This window comes from Trichosurus vulpecula, chromosome 2 (genome assembly GCF_011100635.1).
Source record: "Trichosurus vulpecula isolate mTriVul1 chromosome 2, mTriVul1.pri, whole genome shotgun sequence".
Lineage (NCBI taxonomy): Eukaryota > Metazoa > Chordata > Mammalia > Diprotodontia > Phalangeridae > Trichosurus > Trichosurus vulpecula.
Genome location: NC_050574.1, coordinates 293,631,104 through 293,648,722, shown reverse-complemented (window position 1 = coordinate 293,648,722; position 17,619 = coordinate 293,631,104). Strand labels below are relative to the sequence as shown.

At 38.7% G+C, this 17,619-nt stretch overlaps 1 protein-coding gene across 1 annotated transcript in view; it reads right to left on the bottom strand.

Annotated features, from left to right (window-relative positions):
• LOC118837043 (nck-associated protein 5-like) overlaps nucleotides 1-17,619 on the bottom strand; it is a 155,078-nt gene that overhangs the window by 124,671 nt on the left and 12,788 nt on the right. Inside the window, exons 3-5 of the mRNA XM_036744069.1 lie at nucleotides 14,014-14,202; nucleotides 3,587-7,350; nucleotides 2,668-2,845 (exon numbers count right to left, since the gene is read on the bottom strand). Of these exons, the coding sequence (XP_036599964.1) occupies nucleotides 2,668-2,845; nucleotides 3,587-7,350; nucleotides 14,014-14,202 (4,131 nt within the window). The remainder of the gene's footprint in view (nucleotides 1-2,667; nucleotides 2,846-3,586; nucleotides 7,351-14,013; nucleotides 14,203-17,619) is intronic.

Below are 17,619 nucleotides of genomic sequence, written 5' to 3'. Positions count from 1 at the left end.
GTCATTTTTATCAGTCATTTTCAGATGCATCTGACTCTTCATGACCCCATTTGGGGTTTTCTTGGCAAAGATACTGGAGTGGTTTGCTATTTCCTCCTCCAGCTCATCTTCCAGATGAGGAAACTGAGGCAAAAAGGGTTAAGTGACTTGGCCAGAGTCACACAGCTAGTGTCTGATGCCAGATTCGAACTCAAGTAGACAAGTCTTCCTGATTCCAAGCTCAATACTCTATTCACTGCACCCCCACCTGCCCAGAACATAATAGCAGCTTAATAAATGTTTTTGGATTGACTGATCATTACTCATGTTTACAAAGCACTTTTAAAAAGCCTAAAGTGCTTTTTTAGTGGCCTGATGAAGTAAATGGTACAAGTATAATTGTCTCCATTTTAGAGATGAGGAAACAGACAGAGAGCTAAGTGACTACATAAGCTCAGGTCATCTGTTGTTAAAACCAGTTATCTTCCTACTGCTTTTATCTCCCTCCACTAAAGGACACTGCCTCCAAGAATAGCAGAAGTAGAAGGGACTTTGGTGATTAGTCCAACTTCCTCACTGTATGGATAAGGAAAATGATTCCTAGGGAGATTAAATGACCGACTCCTTCCAAGTCACACAGCAAGTTAGTGGCTAAATTAGAGTTGCAACCCAGGTTTCCTGGCTCTTCTTCCAGTGTTTTGCAACTCTGCCATACCGCTTGGCTGTGAGGTGCTACTTCACAATTTATCTGTAAACATACTCAAAATGTACAACAGGTTTTCACTATTGTTCTACCACTAGTTCAGGTGAAAACAACCATTACTTCTCTTGGAAATGAATACTTTCCATGGATTATCACGCTAAGGCTTAAAGAGATAATTTTTAAAAAATGTAATTTACCTTCAGAAAGAAACTAGATAGTTTGGTATTCAGCTTAACAAAGTTATTTCATCTACTATGTATGGAAAAGCTTCCCTACGTGATTAATTTGCACTTAATAGCTAACTTAAAAAAATTAACATCCCTATCATTTATGTATACTTCCAGTAATCTAGGTACTTCACAGGAAAAATAAGTGTGCTGCTTCTTAAAGATATTCTAAGAGGTCTAAATGACTCTTATTGTTATCCTGAGAAAGACTGTATGGGGGAGAGACAAAAAGCATGGCAAATTACTTCAGCATTAGGAAGTAATAAGAGAGTAAAGATGAAATTGTAGAAGCAAAGTACAGGGATTTTTTGTGTCTTTTTTTTTCTTTCTTGTACTTCTGTACAGTGAAGATATACCCTAAGCTGTCAGAACCATATTAAATGGGGCATAGTTAAATTGAGTGGCTCTGATAAGGGCTCCACTGTGCTATCAAAGTTTTAGATCAGCTGGATTGAATTTCTGGCATATTGCACATTTCCAGACTTTCATTCTCTCTTTTTTTCCTTTCAGTGACACTACAAGGGCAGCCTTAGATACGCTTATAATTTGTAGTTTTATAATGCAGGGGACATCTACATTTTCAAAGAAGAGATGATACTATGCAAGCCAGGAGCAAAGAAAAAAAAAAGTTTTGCAAAGTACACAGTCTGCATACTGTTTCTGAGAGCTTGAAAAATGACCTTGTATCTGCCTTGAGTCAAGATAGTTATTTGAATGAAAAATAAAAATGTGCATTTGCTTAAACTTTAAGCATGGCTGTGGTACTTTAACCTTAAGAACTCTAAACATCAATAATGAAGCTAATAGGTTTTCCAATTTCCATTATGATTATGCCTGAAACATTCTCCTCCCTTGAAATATCTCCCAAAGAAATGCATAATTGCTTCATATTTCAAATTTTCTCTCAGAAAATGGTAGCAACTGCCATATTTTTTATAGCCTTTTTTTATAAGAATAAAAAAGTTATGGATATATTCCTTCAATAAAAAGCAGAATTTTTGTAGAAATGCTGCAAATCCTTCATGAAGAGCAAATGAATAGGACAAAATCAATTATTTGAGTGGAAAAGACCATGGGGATAGGATGTGGATACAAATGCAATTTAAAATATAAATACTGGTTAAAGTTAACACACCCTGGGAAGATATACATGGCTTTCTTTTAGGGAAACTATGCATTGATAGTTTCATTTCAATGGTAAGAGATAAAAATGATGTCTACAACTAAGTTCCAAACAGTCCTCCTCAAATTTTATAGCACCTCCAGCTTGGAGTGGCTTGAATTGGCATACATGAGTCCTAAAAAAGATACAACATGCACCCCCAAGACATCAACCATAGCTAATATTCATCAGTTCCACTTCTCCAACCAAATTTGCTCCTTCTTGCATTTTTGATGGTGGAGATGATCAACATAAGAATTTCCAGCACAAGGGTATAATTTTAGGAAAGTACATCGGTGTCTTTTGATGGGAACACACTGTGATTATGCCATCATTTTGCATATGCAGTTGGAGAAAGTCCTCACCAGGAGAAACTGGAAGATCATTACAAGTGGCAGCATTGCCCAGTCCATAATCAAACTGCCAGCTTCTTGTACTGATTCTCATCCCTCTTTCCCTCCTTTCCTTCCACTCCCAATCTCTTAACTATATTTGTGTGATCGAATGGCTACCGTGCTATTTGCCTACTTGAATGGAAAGGCCCTATCCTAGCTCAGAATACGGAAATACAATCAGGCTGATGTGAAGTAACTTACCAGGGTTTCACTCGATGTTTCCATATCAGCTTTGGTTTTGGTGTTTTTCTTGTGGTTTCCTTGAGTGCTGATAGAGTTGCTGGGAAGAGTGGAGCCTTGGGAGTTGCCCTTAGACACACTCCTGTAGGAAACATTATTTGATCCACTTTCTGTCTGTTGTGCTGCTTTCTTATCAACTCTGCAGGTAGAAAGTGATTCTTCTGATAAATCACATTGCCTTTCTTCAATCACACTACTTTACCCGTTTCTTTAGTGTTTAAAACAAACTTTCTGTACCTTTTTGTTTCTATACCTTTGTAGGATAAATATTGCAAACCAGTTCTCACGAAATCTGAGGCTTACAGTTTCAGGTAGTAGATTAATTTAGTTTTTCCCATTGAATACTATTTTTTATGATAAAAATTGCTAAGGAGGCAAATGGAAAACAATATATGGTTATTGTTAAGTGCCAACCCCCCTCCGCCCCCCCCCCCCCCCCCCCCCCCCCCCCCCCCCGCCACGGCCAAACCCCTCTGGCCTAAGGTTAGTAGGAAATTGTAATTACTTTTGGAAAGTTACTAAGTATATGTTTTCTGGTTTACAATCAATAAGATCGGCATACATAAAAAACGTATGCATAATTGTCTTCCATTTCATGCCATACGCGTACATTCATGGTTCTTGGGGTAGGTTGAATTTCTATCGACTTTGATAAAACTTACCATTCTTTAATTTCAAAGATCATTGGTTTGGTTAACAAAGTAACATGGACCAAATTATCATTTTATTGCTAACATTTTTTTTTAATTTTAAATTCTTGCTAATGTATAAAAGACTGCTACTATGGATTTCTGTCGAGGAAACATTGCATTTATCACCCCAGAAGCCTCTTTTCCAGAATAATAAAATAAAATAAACATGGTGAAGATCAATGAGTTACCTGTTTAAAAGTTCTTTCATAAAGGTGTCTTTTGTTGAACATGTGGCAGGACTGAGTCTATTCTTCTGTTCAAACTTCATTTGGACATGAATGTCTTGTGGAGTTCTCATATTCCTTTTGCTTTTTAAGACACTGTCTGGAACATCTCCTGTCTCTGTTTTCCTGTTGAATTCATTTTCTGTCTGGCATTGTAGTTCAGGCTTCTTTTTGTCTTTCTTTTTCTCTATTTTTTGCTGTTTGTTTCCAAATCCCAAACTCTTTGTATCTTTCTTTTCCACTTTAGTTTTGGAGATGTCCATTTTTCTGCCACTCAGAGCTGGGAGTTTACTCCTTCGAAAACCAAACCAGCTGGCAATGGAGGGCCCTGTCTTTTGTTTGGCCTCCATAGTGGGAGACTTAGTTTGCACTTGGCCCTTTTCTACATTTTCCTGAATGCAGAGCATGACTTTTTCTTCTATTGTAGGTGTGACAGGAGCGTCTTGGCTTAAATCTCCCATTTCAGAGGTGTCTGATGGCTTCCCAGGGATTTCTTGCTTGCGTGCACTGCTTGCTTCAAGATGACCTAGGCACTGAATCCTTCTTGGACTTTGAAGGGAAGTTGCCTGATCTAACAGATGACTGGGTGATGATGGGGATGGGAGGCATCTGTAAGGGCCATTGCCTTGTTCCTCAGGCATAGCTATGATTGGGCAGCCTCCCTGAGAAGGTGACCTGTGAGTTTCAACCCTGGATACATTGTGAATCTCTTCCGTTTTGGGAGAAACCCTGAAAGGCAATTTGCTTGGACTACCATGCAGGCTGCTGGAGCTGTTTATACTTCCATGAGATCCTTGCCGAGAATAGGAATCCTCCAATGGCTTAGCAGATATTGAAAGGTTGTCTGTGATTGACCCTGAAGCTGTCTTGTTTGTGAATCCATCAGTAGCAGAGTTCTGGCGTGTGAGAGAATTGCCTCTGTCAGTTGTATTGGTAATGATTTGAGTCCGTACTTTACCAGGCCCTTCAGAGGCAGCAGTAGAAGGCTTTTCTCCAGAGTGAACACTGAAACTTTGACTCCGAGCTTTGGCCCCATTCATTCCTAGAGCTGGTTTTAAGTGTGGCTTGCTGGAAGAGGTGGACCTCTTCATAAATCTGTTTTCTAATACGTCTCCCCTGTCAGCCTCTATGTGGCAGTTCTCCGGTGACTGTGGAAGGGTGCTCTCTGCGGCAAGGTCTGAAGCAAAACTGCTTTTCACATCTAACTCCACCATTGACACATTCAGTTCACCACTTGTAACAATTCTTGTTAGATCCAAGGATTCTTCTGGCTTGGACTTGCTTGCTATGGCACAGCATTTGGAAGCCGCATTTATACTCTCCTTTTCCTGTTTCCCTGGCACAGTGGAACTCTTCCTGAGCAGTTGAGGGGATTTTACAAGTACTTTGAGTCCCACAGGGAGACGGGTCTTCAGTCCTTTGTCATGAGTACCTTGGATGTTGTTTATAGTCTCATGAATTTTAGACGATGGGGATGATGAGGGACTATTAACCTGAGGTGACACTGATTCATTCCCACTAACAGGGTAAGACTTCGGTGATTTGGAAAGACCGTCAGTGTATTGTCCTCTCCTTCCTGGAGATGAGCTTTTTGAAGAAGGCATTTCTAGCGGCCCACAGCCTAGAGGAATATTCTTGGTAGTCTGTAAGCCTGTGTCAGAAAGTCCTTGATTATTTCCAGAAGCTTGGTGACTGGAGACTTTTGTAGAACCTCTCTTAGGAGAAACTTTTGGAGGGCCTGGACCAATCATAGCAAATGTACCAGAAGATAGTTGACTTGTACTTCTGCTTTGGACTATTTTTTCTTCATTAGATGAGGGGTGAGAGAAGTCAGGCTTTTTGAGTGCCATGACTGACTTTTTGCCCTGGACTTCAGGCACAGCCTGACTAGAAGAAATGATAGCACTTGGGGATGCTTTCAGTGGAGAGGACTTTAGTGCGGTCTTTGCCATTTCACTAGGGACACTGGCTCCTGGCTTGCTGGGTAAAGGTGGTGAATGTTCATAATTAGGTCTGATCAGCAGTGAAGCTGACCTGCCTGGAGGGGGAGGGGGAGAAGGTGATTTGACCATTTCTTCTGGTCCCAAGTTATTATAGTGCTTTTCCTTGGTTGGAGGCTCCCCATAGTCAGTGGGTTCAATGAGGGGTCTTGGCAATAGTAGAGAACTCTTAGAACCCTTGGCCCAGTCACTCTTGACAGGATTTTTTAAGCTGTGAGGAAGCAGCTTTGGCTGTTTGGGGATATGGGAGTCAGGCTGTAGATGCAAATGATGTACTGGGCTCTGGGCTTTTTGGAACCTGGAGAGTTTTACAGGAGGTAAGGCTGGTGATTTTTCTAGGGCCATGAAGCCAGGAGGTGAAAGTACAGATACATCATCAGGATCTGTTACCTTTGATTTCTGAGGCAAAGACTTCCCCCTGCTCGGTATTTTAGTCAGATTTTGTTTGTGGCTCATACCCATGGACACGGAAGACACAGAATTGCTTCGGTATGTTATGTTGTGTGTGGATTTAGCTTCCTTTTGTCGCTGAGTATTTTCTAGTATTGATCTTCCTGGGCTTAAAGACTCTGTGGGCATCGCAAGAACACCTGTATTTCCAGTCCCAATGAGATCTTTGTGAGTTCTTTTGTCTCTTTCATCTTCAGGTGCCTTTAAAACGGTGTAGTCTCTTGCATTCATTCCTAGCTGCAAATTAGTGATTCCCTGAGGTAAGAGTTCAGTGTATTCTGCATTGGGCCCAGTTGGAGCTTGGTTGATTGAAATTTCATTTCTAGTAACAGTGACAACTCCAGTCTGATGTGAGCTGAATTCAATAGGCTCCCCATCCTCGGCATCAAATATTACAGTAATACATTCTTCAGAGGAAGTCTTTTTGATGACCCTCTGTTGTTTAATGAAACTAAATGTCTTTGGCCTGCTATCTGAGGGAATAGGCATTCGTTTTTCCTCTTTACTGGAAGACACAAGTTGAGATTTTCCATGCCCCATCAGGATGTCAAAGGTCTGACTACCAGGAGTAACCAACAAGTCAGAAGGACTTTTCTCATCACTGCTTTCTATATGTAATTCATCAAGGGTTTCATAGTCATCAGTATCAGAAAGCTGTAGATTAAGGTCCATATGGCCTAGACCAGGCAGGTCTTTTTCTTGTTGCAACTGTGTGTTTGGGCATAACTCTCCCTCTGATAGGCAGTTGCTATCAAAATTGGTCAATTTCTCGGGTTTTTCCTTGAAATCAGCAGAGGAAGTATTTTCTGAAAAGTTTTTCCCACCAGACTCCCAACCAAATAGACTGTCAGAAACACTGTGAGTTAACTTGTTGCAGTGTAGCCTGTGGTCTTTGCTTGGGATTTCATGAAGCAAGGCTAAAGAGGAAGCTTCATCGTCAGCATCATCATGGCAATCAGAGTCATAAGTGAATGCCTCTGTGTGCTTTTTGCCTGCGCTTCCTGTTTCTGTTGGTGTACAATGAGGATGCTCCTTATGGCTGCCACATTGAATCCCTGGGGAATAGATTCCTTCATTTGAGTTCATACAATCTTTATAACCCCATTTGGTTATTATAGAAGGTGGTTCAAGCAATACTTTTCGTTTCTGCAGCTTCCTTAGCCCTTCCAAAATGTGGCTTTCCTTAATACGTGTTGGAGGTAGCTCATCTGCAGGACTAGCGAAGTCGCTTGGGAGGGATGAGGCAATGCTAATCCTTCTGTCCCAGTTAATTGATGACTGTCAGGGAGAAAAAAATCAATATTAGAAAACAATGAAATAAGCATGTTGGAAATATCTTTAAAAGAAAAAAAAAGTAGCCAATGAACTTGGCATGTCCTGGTGGTGTAGCCATTCATTCATCTATTAATCAGATATTTATTGAGTGTCTACTTTGTGCAAGGCAATGGGAAAGGCACTGCAGGTCCCTGTCTTGAAGCAGTGTGCATTCTGGTAAGGGAGAAAGGGCATGAACATAACCAAGGCACAACTTTATCCAATAAAAATGGAAACAAAGTGCTCCAGGAGTTCAAAGGAGGGAGGGATTATTTCTGGTTAGTGTGATGGAGAGGGCTTCATGGAGGAGCTACAACTGGAGTTGTCTTGAAATAGAAGGAGAAATAAGAGGGAGGCATTGAAAGAATAGCATGGACAAAAAGGCAGGGCCAGAAAGGCATGAGGTATGTACAGAGAGTACCAAATATGTCATTCTGACAGAAGCAAAGGCAGGAAGGCTCGAAGGGTGGGTTGGCATCAAGGATGGGCTTGAATGCTAAGATAAATGCTAAGTGTAGAGTTTTTTCAGTTAACACTGGGAAACCAGTGAAGATTTTTAAAAGTAATTTCCCAATAGTCAGGCAGACATCCAGAAATGTAGGGTTAGTACTTCAATGAAATTAGTGACATGAATAAGTTAAAATTCTTTTTTTCAGTGCCTCTCCGGAGCAGAGACTTAGTCCCCAGGACGAAACCAGTTTGAGTGCATTGACCGTGTGCAGAGTATACAGGAGAGGCTTGCCCTCTATTCTTGGCACTCTGGAAGTTCGTCATATTTTCCCTCACCACTGCTTACAAAAACATCTCTTTGGCCTTTTAAAGGAATGAGACATTTTGCTACAATAGGAGGGCTTAGTAGTTAGATCTCTCTCTGTGCTTTCCTTTTTTTTTTTTAACCAAATGTGAACTAAGAGGAATATCCTGCTCCCTCTCCTCAAAAAATTTAACCTGAAAGAATATGATCATACTCAGACACTTAGGAGAACCTAAGTAAGGTGTAAGGGGTAAAGGTTAGAACCTTTTCATTCTGGGAAAGATCAAATGTCTAATGCTTAATGCAGAGAATTAAATTCCATCAGATATCGTCCTCCAACAAGTATTGACCACACAATAGCATGTGCCAAATGTATACACACACACAAACACACACAAGATTCAAAGTATATTTATATTTATGATACCACAGACCAGAGTCATGATGTTTTTGAGATTTCTATAATAATCTCAAGCTTATGCTAACTTTGAATGTTTTCTTGCATTGAAGGTTCATTTATAAAAATAACTTGTTATGAACAAATGCAGGTGTATTAAGAAAATGATATAAGTAACATTTAAAAAAAACCCTAATACTAGTACCAAAAGAGGATGCTGTAGGTCAGTGTTCTTGGGTGATCCTTTCCCTACTCACCTAAATCCTTAGAAAAAGAATGAGATCCCATTAGGGAGTCACAGCTATTATAGAATTACCAGTGAGAAAGCTGTCACAGCTTGGGGATTTTAAGCCTATCCATGATCCTGATAGTTACATTCACAAGAACAAAAAGAGATTAGAAAAAAATAGTCTATGAGAAACTGAAAATGCCAGCTACAGACTTGCTAAATTTATACTTTGCCAACATCTCTCTACTTTTGCTAATAACTACACAATTTTTGCCCATCTCTTAACCAATTTAAACCTCACCTCCTCTGTGAAGCCTTCCTTGAAGTTTCCACTTCATGATCTCTCTCTCTCTCTCTGTCTCTCTCTCTCTGTCTCTCTCTCTCTCTCTCTGTCTCTCTCTCTCTCTCTCCCTCTCTCTCTCTCTGTCTCTCTCTTTCTCTCTCCCTCCCTCTCCCTCTCTCTCTCTCTCTCTCTAATTTAACCCTCTCTAGAATTTATTGTCTTGAATTTAACAAATGTTTCAAAAGACATTTACTAAGTACCTGCAATATGCAAATGACTGTGCCAGGTTTAGAAGAAACAGCTTTAATATGGCATCCTATCTGCTTTCAAGGACCTTATAGTATACTGGGAGGTATGATTAACATTGAATAATGAATAACATTCTTATTATTTCATGGTTCTTATTCCTCCAACTGGGAGGCAGTGCGTCTCTATGGATTGAGAGTTGACTTTGGTGCCAGCTAGGAATCCCTTGGGCTAAGTTCTGCTTCTAAAACATACTGGCAGTGTGACCTTCACATAAGTCACTTAAACCCCAGTGCCCTAGGCAGTTCTCTGAGACTATAAGTTGTAGAGACACTGCTGACTTGTACAGGTAGAAGGAATCTCCTCATTTGGGAGTTCCCTAAACCAGTGAAATATCTCAGGTCCAGCCCCTATTTTCTATCTTCTCAATTTGATTCTAAGTTCATTAAGGATACATTTTGCGTGTTTATATTCCTTACTTACTACATATTTATGAATTGACAAACTGAAGACTAGAGAGAGTAGAAAGGTTGTTGGAAGAAATAAAGAGACATGCCATCTACCCTGCTGCTGCATCCTAAGAACCACTGTGCCTTGTCTTCTGCCCTGCATCTGTATTCTCCTATATGTGTTTTTTATTCCCCCTGTTAGAAGCTCCCTAAATCTGGAAAAAGATCAGTGGGTTAATTTGAGCAGATACAATTATCTCTCACAAAAAGATCAGGGGAAATGAGTAAGGTAGGAAGGGGGAAGGGTAAGAAAAGAAAAGGCTTACACTCTTAGTAGAAGAAAGAAGTCTTATTAAGGAATGACAGTTCTCCATATGAACATAATAGTGGAGGTAGAAATGAGAATTATAATCTCACTCTTCATTTGCTTAGAAGAAACTATTAATGAAGGCAGTGTCTTGGGTTGATCTCAAAAGGACTAATTTTCTTTCTGTTTCTTGATCAACAAATATGTCACTAAACTTTCCAATCTTTGTTTGGTTAAATATTTCCAATCTTTCCAATGAACACCTGTGTGTCCTTTTTCATAAGAAGGACTTGGGGGAAGTGAGGAAGAATCAGCACACACCTATCTTCATTACTAGGAAAATAACTCAAAACACATGTGGGATAATGGTGTCACAATCATGCTATAAGTCTTTTATGTTTCATTCTCTCATTCTATCTGCTTCTACACAATGCAGAAACAACTTTACAAAAGAATATAGCAAATCTGGCTACATGACGTTATGTCTCTGTATTCATATGTGTGTGAATACCTGACTTTTTTCTGATATTTTCTTGGGAACCAGAGATATGCCTTTGATGTTACAAACTTGTAAGATGGGGCCCTTAAAATGTTATTAATAGACTATTCGATGACAATCTGCATGACATTTCTTGAAAGTGTTCAGATAGACTTTGGGAAGAGATCTCTTTTGAGCACTGTGGTCTGCTCTACAAGGCAGCCTTACTCAGATAAAAAAGGGGGAAGAAAGAGAAGAGAAAGAAAAGCAGTGAGTAGAAAAAGCAGGGGCTGATATGACTAGATAGTTCATGAAATCACCTTCAAGGCGGAAAACATCACTAATCTTCCCTCCCCAAATTGATAAGACCTTGGACCCTCATTGTCATCATTCGGATCACTGAACAACTACATGATGGTAGCAATTTTGGTAATGCATTGAACATAGCACTTTGCATTAAGAATCAGATCACAAGAGGAAAAAAGCTTTAATATTCAGGCTTAAAATCTTTTCCCAGATCTTGATAATATCCATTCAGATTATGGTGGGCCTGCCTTCTGATATCTATTTTCTAGTAGTTATGGAGGCAAATGTGTTCTTTTGGCTTACATACTTCCCATCCTTAAAGTAAATCCATATGGATGAAATAAAAATTCCTCAACATCATCAGGTAATATCTTCCACTGTGGCCCATTCATTGCTTCTCTTCCTTTTCTTCCAATTTGGAAAATAGCTATTGCAAATAGAGTGGATTAGACTTGCTCAATGGGAGGCTTAAAAGTAGATAGCAGCAGAATGTCATGAAAAAGACACAAAGGTGTTGCCCCCCAGAACTTGTTCTAAAAATAAAGCAAAGGGGAAAATTGTTTATAAATTGGGCAGAGGTCTTTTATAAATCATTATTTGCATAATTCTTCTAATATTTATAAACACAACTGTGGATCTTTTAATTATTTCATGTGAGTTATATGAATTTAAATACATGAGTAGTCATTACAAAATAATGACATATTTTGAAATGAACTAAAATTTATACTTCCAAATAAGTCTCATCCCTTTCAATGAATTTGAATATTTGCTTAATGATACTGCCCCTAGTCAAACATTTTTAGAACTCTTTCTTTAAAATTGCCTTCAGAATACTTCTTCAAAGGTATCCAGTCTCTGTCCTCTAGGGATGAATTTGATTTAAGGAAAAGAAACCTATTTGGAGCCCAATCTGGTAGGTCAACCACCTGGAGAATATATGTTTCAGTTGAAACTGGTGTGCATCTATAAAAAAGTGAGAATATTTTTCCTGGGTGGTTTAGAAATTGGCTCCAAAGGCAATTCCAAAAGAAGATTTCTTTGAGTTTTGGTGCAACAAATGGCCAGTATCCTTGGAATAAGTATGTAGACTACTAAGGTGACTATATTGCAAATGACTACATTCATTTGAATGTATAACTTTTCTTATGTTTCTTTTAACAATCCAGCTTTTTACATTCTAATCACACCACCCATTCTAGATAGTCTCAGAACCTTATTATGGGGCCTGCTGTTCAAATCCATTTTATAGATGAAGATCTACATGGTATAGAGAAGTTAAGTGACTAGTTAAAGAAAACCTAGCATATGGGAGAGGACCAGAACAAAAAGTCTCTGTCCCATTATGCTACAGTGTTTTATGTTTTACTTCTAGTAAACACTGTAGATAAAGAGATTTCTTAAGACTACATTTATTTAATCCTGAAACAAGAAAGTACATGTTATTTCCTTCCTTGGGTTCTATATAATCTATAGAGCAAAAGAGAATCCTAAAACATCCCTTACTGTATAGCCACGAATCTCTGCTTATTGGCCTGCTACCCATGCTTCAAGGCCCAATTGTAATACCACCCCAACAACACAAAGACATGCCATCATTCACCCACCTGCAAGTGCCATTTTATGAATAGCAGTATTTTGTTTATAAACTTGTCACTTTTGCATCTTAGTTATTTCATTGAAATCATAGAAGGATAAAATATGAATTAGTAACTGTCAAAATGGGGAAATGATATTTTCCTGGTATGACTTATGCTTAGTGAATCCATGCTGGCTCCAAGGATTCTCTACTTTCCTTCCTGAATGGGGGAATATTTGAGGTGATAGATGTCAAGCTTATCAACTTTTACATTTCAAAATCCAAATTTCTTTTTTGAATTCAAAAGCATTTCTTCATTCTGCTTTTCTAATCACATTAGCCGGTTTTTTCAGTACTGCAATTCAGATGGACCAGGTTACATAAAATAAAGCAACTGAATGTCTGTCTCCGTATCTATCTCAGGTTTCAATTTCATATTTGTCAGTTTTTATTCTATCCTCCCCAGTCTGATGATCATTCCTCTTGAAAGAGAAAATAGCAACAAAATAATCACATGGTTTAGCTCTTGTTCTGGCTTCTGTTAACAGTGCCACCTTTATATACTTGCCTTTCCATCACAGTACTAGATTGAAAGGCTTCAGAATTTCTACATTCTCTTCAATTTTCATGTTTTACCTGCAGGAAACTCACATACTTATTAATCCCTTCTCTACATGATGGGGCCTGAGAATAATACAAATTGGAAATTGCTGAATTAATCTTGGCTGTCCCTGAAAAGTATCAGATTTGCTCAGTTAGTGGCTTCTTTTTTCATCCTTTAATAACCCTCTATATTTAACAGGAAACACAAAGACACACAAAGTTCTTCCCTCTTCCCAACTTTGCCTTGTCCCTTCAGATCTAGCCATTCACTGAACCAAGAAATTGTCTCAAACACATAGCCAGTAGTCTGTATTGTAGTCTGCAAGATTCCCCAAGATGATTCCCGGGAAACAGATTAAAATGTAACTGAGAAATATTTAACCAAACAAAGGAAATACAATAGAACATAGATAATGTTAATATGCAATAATTTATAAATCAAAATATGATTGCATAAGGGATCCCTTTATACAGTTGAATAGTCTCCTTTTATATTTGAGTTTGCCTCTGCTAGTTTAAATGACTTGTCCAAGATCACACAGTGGGTAAATGACAGAACTGAGATTTACACCTAGTTCTTTTAACTCCAAATGCACTGGTTTTTAAAAGTACTACTAGTGAAAAAGTTCAAACCAAAGAAAGGTAAATAGAGATCAACCAGCTAAAGGTAGTTCAACACTTACCATTTTAGGATATAGGATAAGTCTGTCTATCTCAGTTTATTTTGGGAATCACTTAATCAATAAGATTTTATTAGATGCCTACTAAGTGCCAGGCATTCTCCTAGGTTCTGAGGAATAGATACAAAGTACAACAACCTCTACTCTCAAAGAGCTTACATTCTAATGATATTCACATATTTTCTCTATGTTGAGGAGGTTAGAGATAGAAATTTCTTTCTAATCCATGACTGACCCATACACTCCATTATCAACCCCACAAAACTAGGGATATTTTCAAGGTACTGTCGTGCAGTTACCGTGCCTGGAATATTACCCTTTTACTGAGAGTCTTCCCATCATTCCAAGTGTAGGAGGAGCCGCTGGAGTATTCACTACATGTGCTAGACAAAGAGAGTTCACTACTGCTGCAGCTGTTCCGAGGACAGAGCCGTCCAGAGCTAGTCATGTTCAAGGCAGGGCACTTTGGGACAGGGACTCCAGATTTAGCATTTAGCTGGCATTCCTATAAACAGAGGGAGAAAAAACCAACACCTTGAAATGTAAACCTATTTAGGAAAGAAACTGTAAGTTTACTTTTTCCTAGTCTATAAGCATTCATTGAGAGCCTGATTCCTGTGGATTTTCCAAATCCACAGGCGAAACTAACATAGCTATGGCATTTCCTCATTTCTAATCATATCTGTTGGGGAAATGAAGTGATCTTAAAACATGATCATAGTACCTTGTAATAAAACAGCTTTCCATGCTATGGATTTGGCAGCATGGTGTAGTGGGGGAAAATAAAGGTACGAAGTACTGACTCTATCACTATCCAGTTCCAGGGCCTTACTGGGAAAGTAACTTCCTCTATTGGACTCTCAGTTTGCCCCCTTCTTGCCCTGGACTTAATAATTAAATACTAACATTATTCTTAGAAAGAGTAAGTCAGTTGGCTGCCCTATAGATCAACTCCTCATGCACCATGTTCCTCCTATCATCATACACACACATATACACACATACAAATACACACACATATAGGTATATATTCATGTATATAATGTGTGTATTTATGTATTTGCATGTATATATATGTACTATGTATATATGTATGTACACATGTATTGTTTCCCCCAGCCCATTATAATAAAATCTGCTTAAGGATAGGAACCCCTTAATTTTTGGAATTCAATCTCTAGAACCTAGTACAGTGTTTAACAAATGATGTTTAAAAAAAGAATGAAAGGAAGCACTTAAATGTGTGTGTACACCTCCCCATTTCCTAATGCAGTGTTATATAACAAGATCACACTATGAAAAAATACACACAGACACACAATTGATGTTACAACATATTGCTCATAGGATCATGAACCTCACACCTGGAACTCTTTCCCTCCTTGTCTTCCATCTCTTGGCTCCTTCAAGTCTCGGCTCAAATGCCAACTTTCTACAAGAAGCCTTTCCTTGCCCCCTTTAATGTTACTGCCTTCTCTCTGTTGATTATTTCCTTTTAATCTTTATATATCTTGTTTCTACTCAGTTGTTTGCATGCTGTCTTCCCCATTAGATTGTAAGCTCCTTGAGGGAAGGGACTGTTTTTTGCATCTCCAGTTCTTAGCACAGTGCCTGGCACATGGTAGGCACTTAATAAATGCTTATTGTTGAGTTGACATCAAACTCCTCTTTACTTAGATGCAGAATTCTAAATTCTGGGTGAGGAGTGACAAGGCTGTTTGAATTATAGCGCATCTGCATTAGGCATGGGCTAAGGGAAAATGCCACAGATGAAGTTGTAAAAAGTCCAAGTACATCTTGACAACTGCATTATAGTCCTCTAAGGTAACAAATGAGCCCCCCATGAGCTGGACAAGGTAAATTAATTTAGTGTCCCAAATGCAATGTCCACTGAGAATGGAATCTCTCCATTACCTTCGAATTCCAGTTTCCTATCTAGTCTAAAGCTTTGCCTAAGAAACTCTTTGATGTAGAACAATCCATCTTTGTGACACCTGTAGACAGCCAAAGCCTCTTGCTTATGCAATTTATTGACACTTTATGGGTGCCTTTAGTACTTGAATAGTTATCACCCCTCTCCAAATGCAATTCCAGCTGACTGTGAATAAATGCCAACTTTGGGAAACAAAATAATGAAGAACAGAAAGTACTTTTGCTAAAATATTAAACCTTTGTGTAAGTAAATATACAAGATGAGTTTAATTTGTTTTCTAACCAATGCCCACATGCTTAATAATATTAGATCTTCTCCAACATAAGACATATGGATTGCTGCTGATATTTCTTCCTTGCTACATAACCGGTTTTTAAAATGATGTAAGATTCCAAGGAGTCTCACTAGCATATTGTGGGGTTTTTTTTTGAAATTTTGTCTCGAATTTCATTAAAAGTAAAAACTCATCTCCAGATCCAGTTTTAAGCAATATTTATTGATTCTTTAGATTTTGCTTATTGCCTGATGCAGCTTAGTTGAGAAAGATGCTTTCATACGTATGTCTCAATAGAAGACAACAGACCTGTGATTATATGAAACATAAGCAGCGGTATGACTGCCAGGCAGATCCACCGGCTGCTTAAATCCCGATGATGCTTCATGACAAATTTTAAGAAACATTGCATTGAGCTGCACATCTACTTATGGCTTTTTCATTTTCCCTATTTCTTGTCACCCCACATTTTATTACTTCACTGTTTGAGTAAAGAACACAGTGGTGGTTATTAACAGCTTCATCTGCTCTGACAACTCAGGTGCATTTGTACTGGAGAAGCTATGGAGGAGTTGCTTACTATCCTGCTACCAGTGTGTATATAAGAGCTACACAGCCCTAAATATGACAGAAAGATCTGTAATCACTCTGAAAATGTAAAGATTAGTCATTTTATGTATTTATGATTTACAGATCTCACTAGGCTTAGAGATTAAAACACAGACCAAGACAAGACATTAAAGGGTAGTAGAACAGAGAAGCAGGAGTAGATAATTTCAGGATCCCAAATTAGGAATATCATTACACTTGGGAAAGCAATTGGCTTCTCAGTTTTGGTTGTTGGATAAAGGGTACTGTGTGGCATCATGGACAGAAAAATCTTCATATCCAGCCATCATTTTACAAAGAGATAAAGAAATATTTTTCAAACAGACCATTCCTATATCAACCCTTTATAGGGACAGAGGGCAGAGTGCTTTGCTCCTGTTATCTGCAATTCTGCCTTGGAATTGTAGTGTGTTCAGGGGCTTAAATGCTTCAAGAACTGTCTGCCCCAGCCACACAGCTATCTTCTTAGTCCCTCTGATATACCTCACACTTCTCTGCAAATATACCTTTGTTAGTGGCTGGTTCCTTTTTCTAGAATCTTATGGTCCACATTTCTTCTCTACCCCACCCCCATCCAAGTCCTACTTACTCTCCATTTTCTAGGTCCAATCCCATTTCCTTTTTCCTATGGAGCTTTCTCTGATCATCTTTCCTGAAAGTGGATTCTAACCTTCTCTTCTAGAATCACAGGGCTATAAAGTGATAAGGGACCTATGAAGTCCTACAATACAATTATTTGTACTCATCATTCGGAATCTGTCATTTACAGCATAATACTGTATTAGCAGGGTAGAATAGTGGTCAGAGTTAGCTTCAGAGCCGGGAAAACCTGGGTTCAACTTCTGATGGCTGTCTGACTATGGGCAAGTCTCAGCTTCTCAGTATTCTAGAAAACTCATTCAGGCTAAAAGTTTCTAGGAAAGTATGATCTGATTTAGTAGAGGGAACACATCTAGGAGCTCCCTTTATCGATGAAGTCATTGGACCAGTTTCTATCTCTTTGGTATTGTTAGTGATCCTTTCATGTACATAATACATATCCCATTAATCAAACCATAGTCCTTTTAGGATAGAGACCATGGCTTAAATTTCTTTGCAGCATTTTG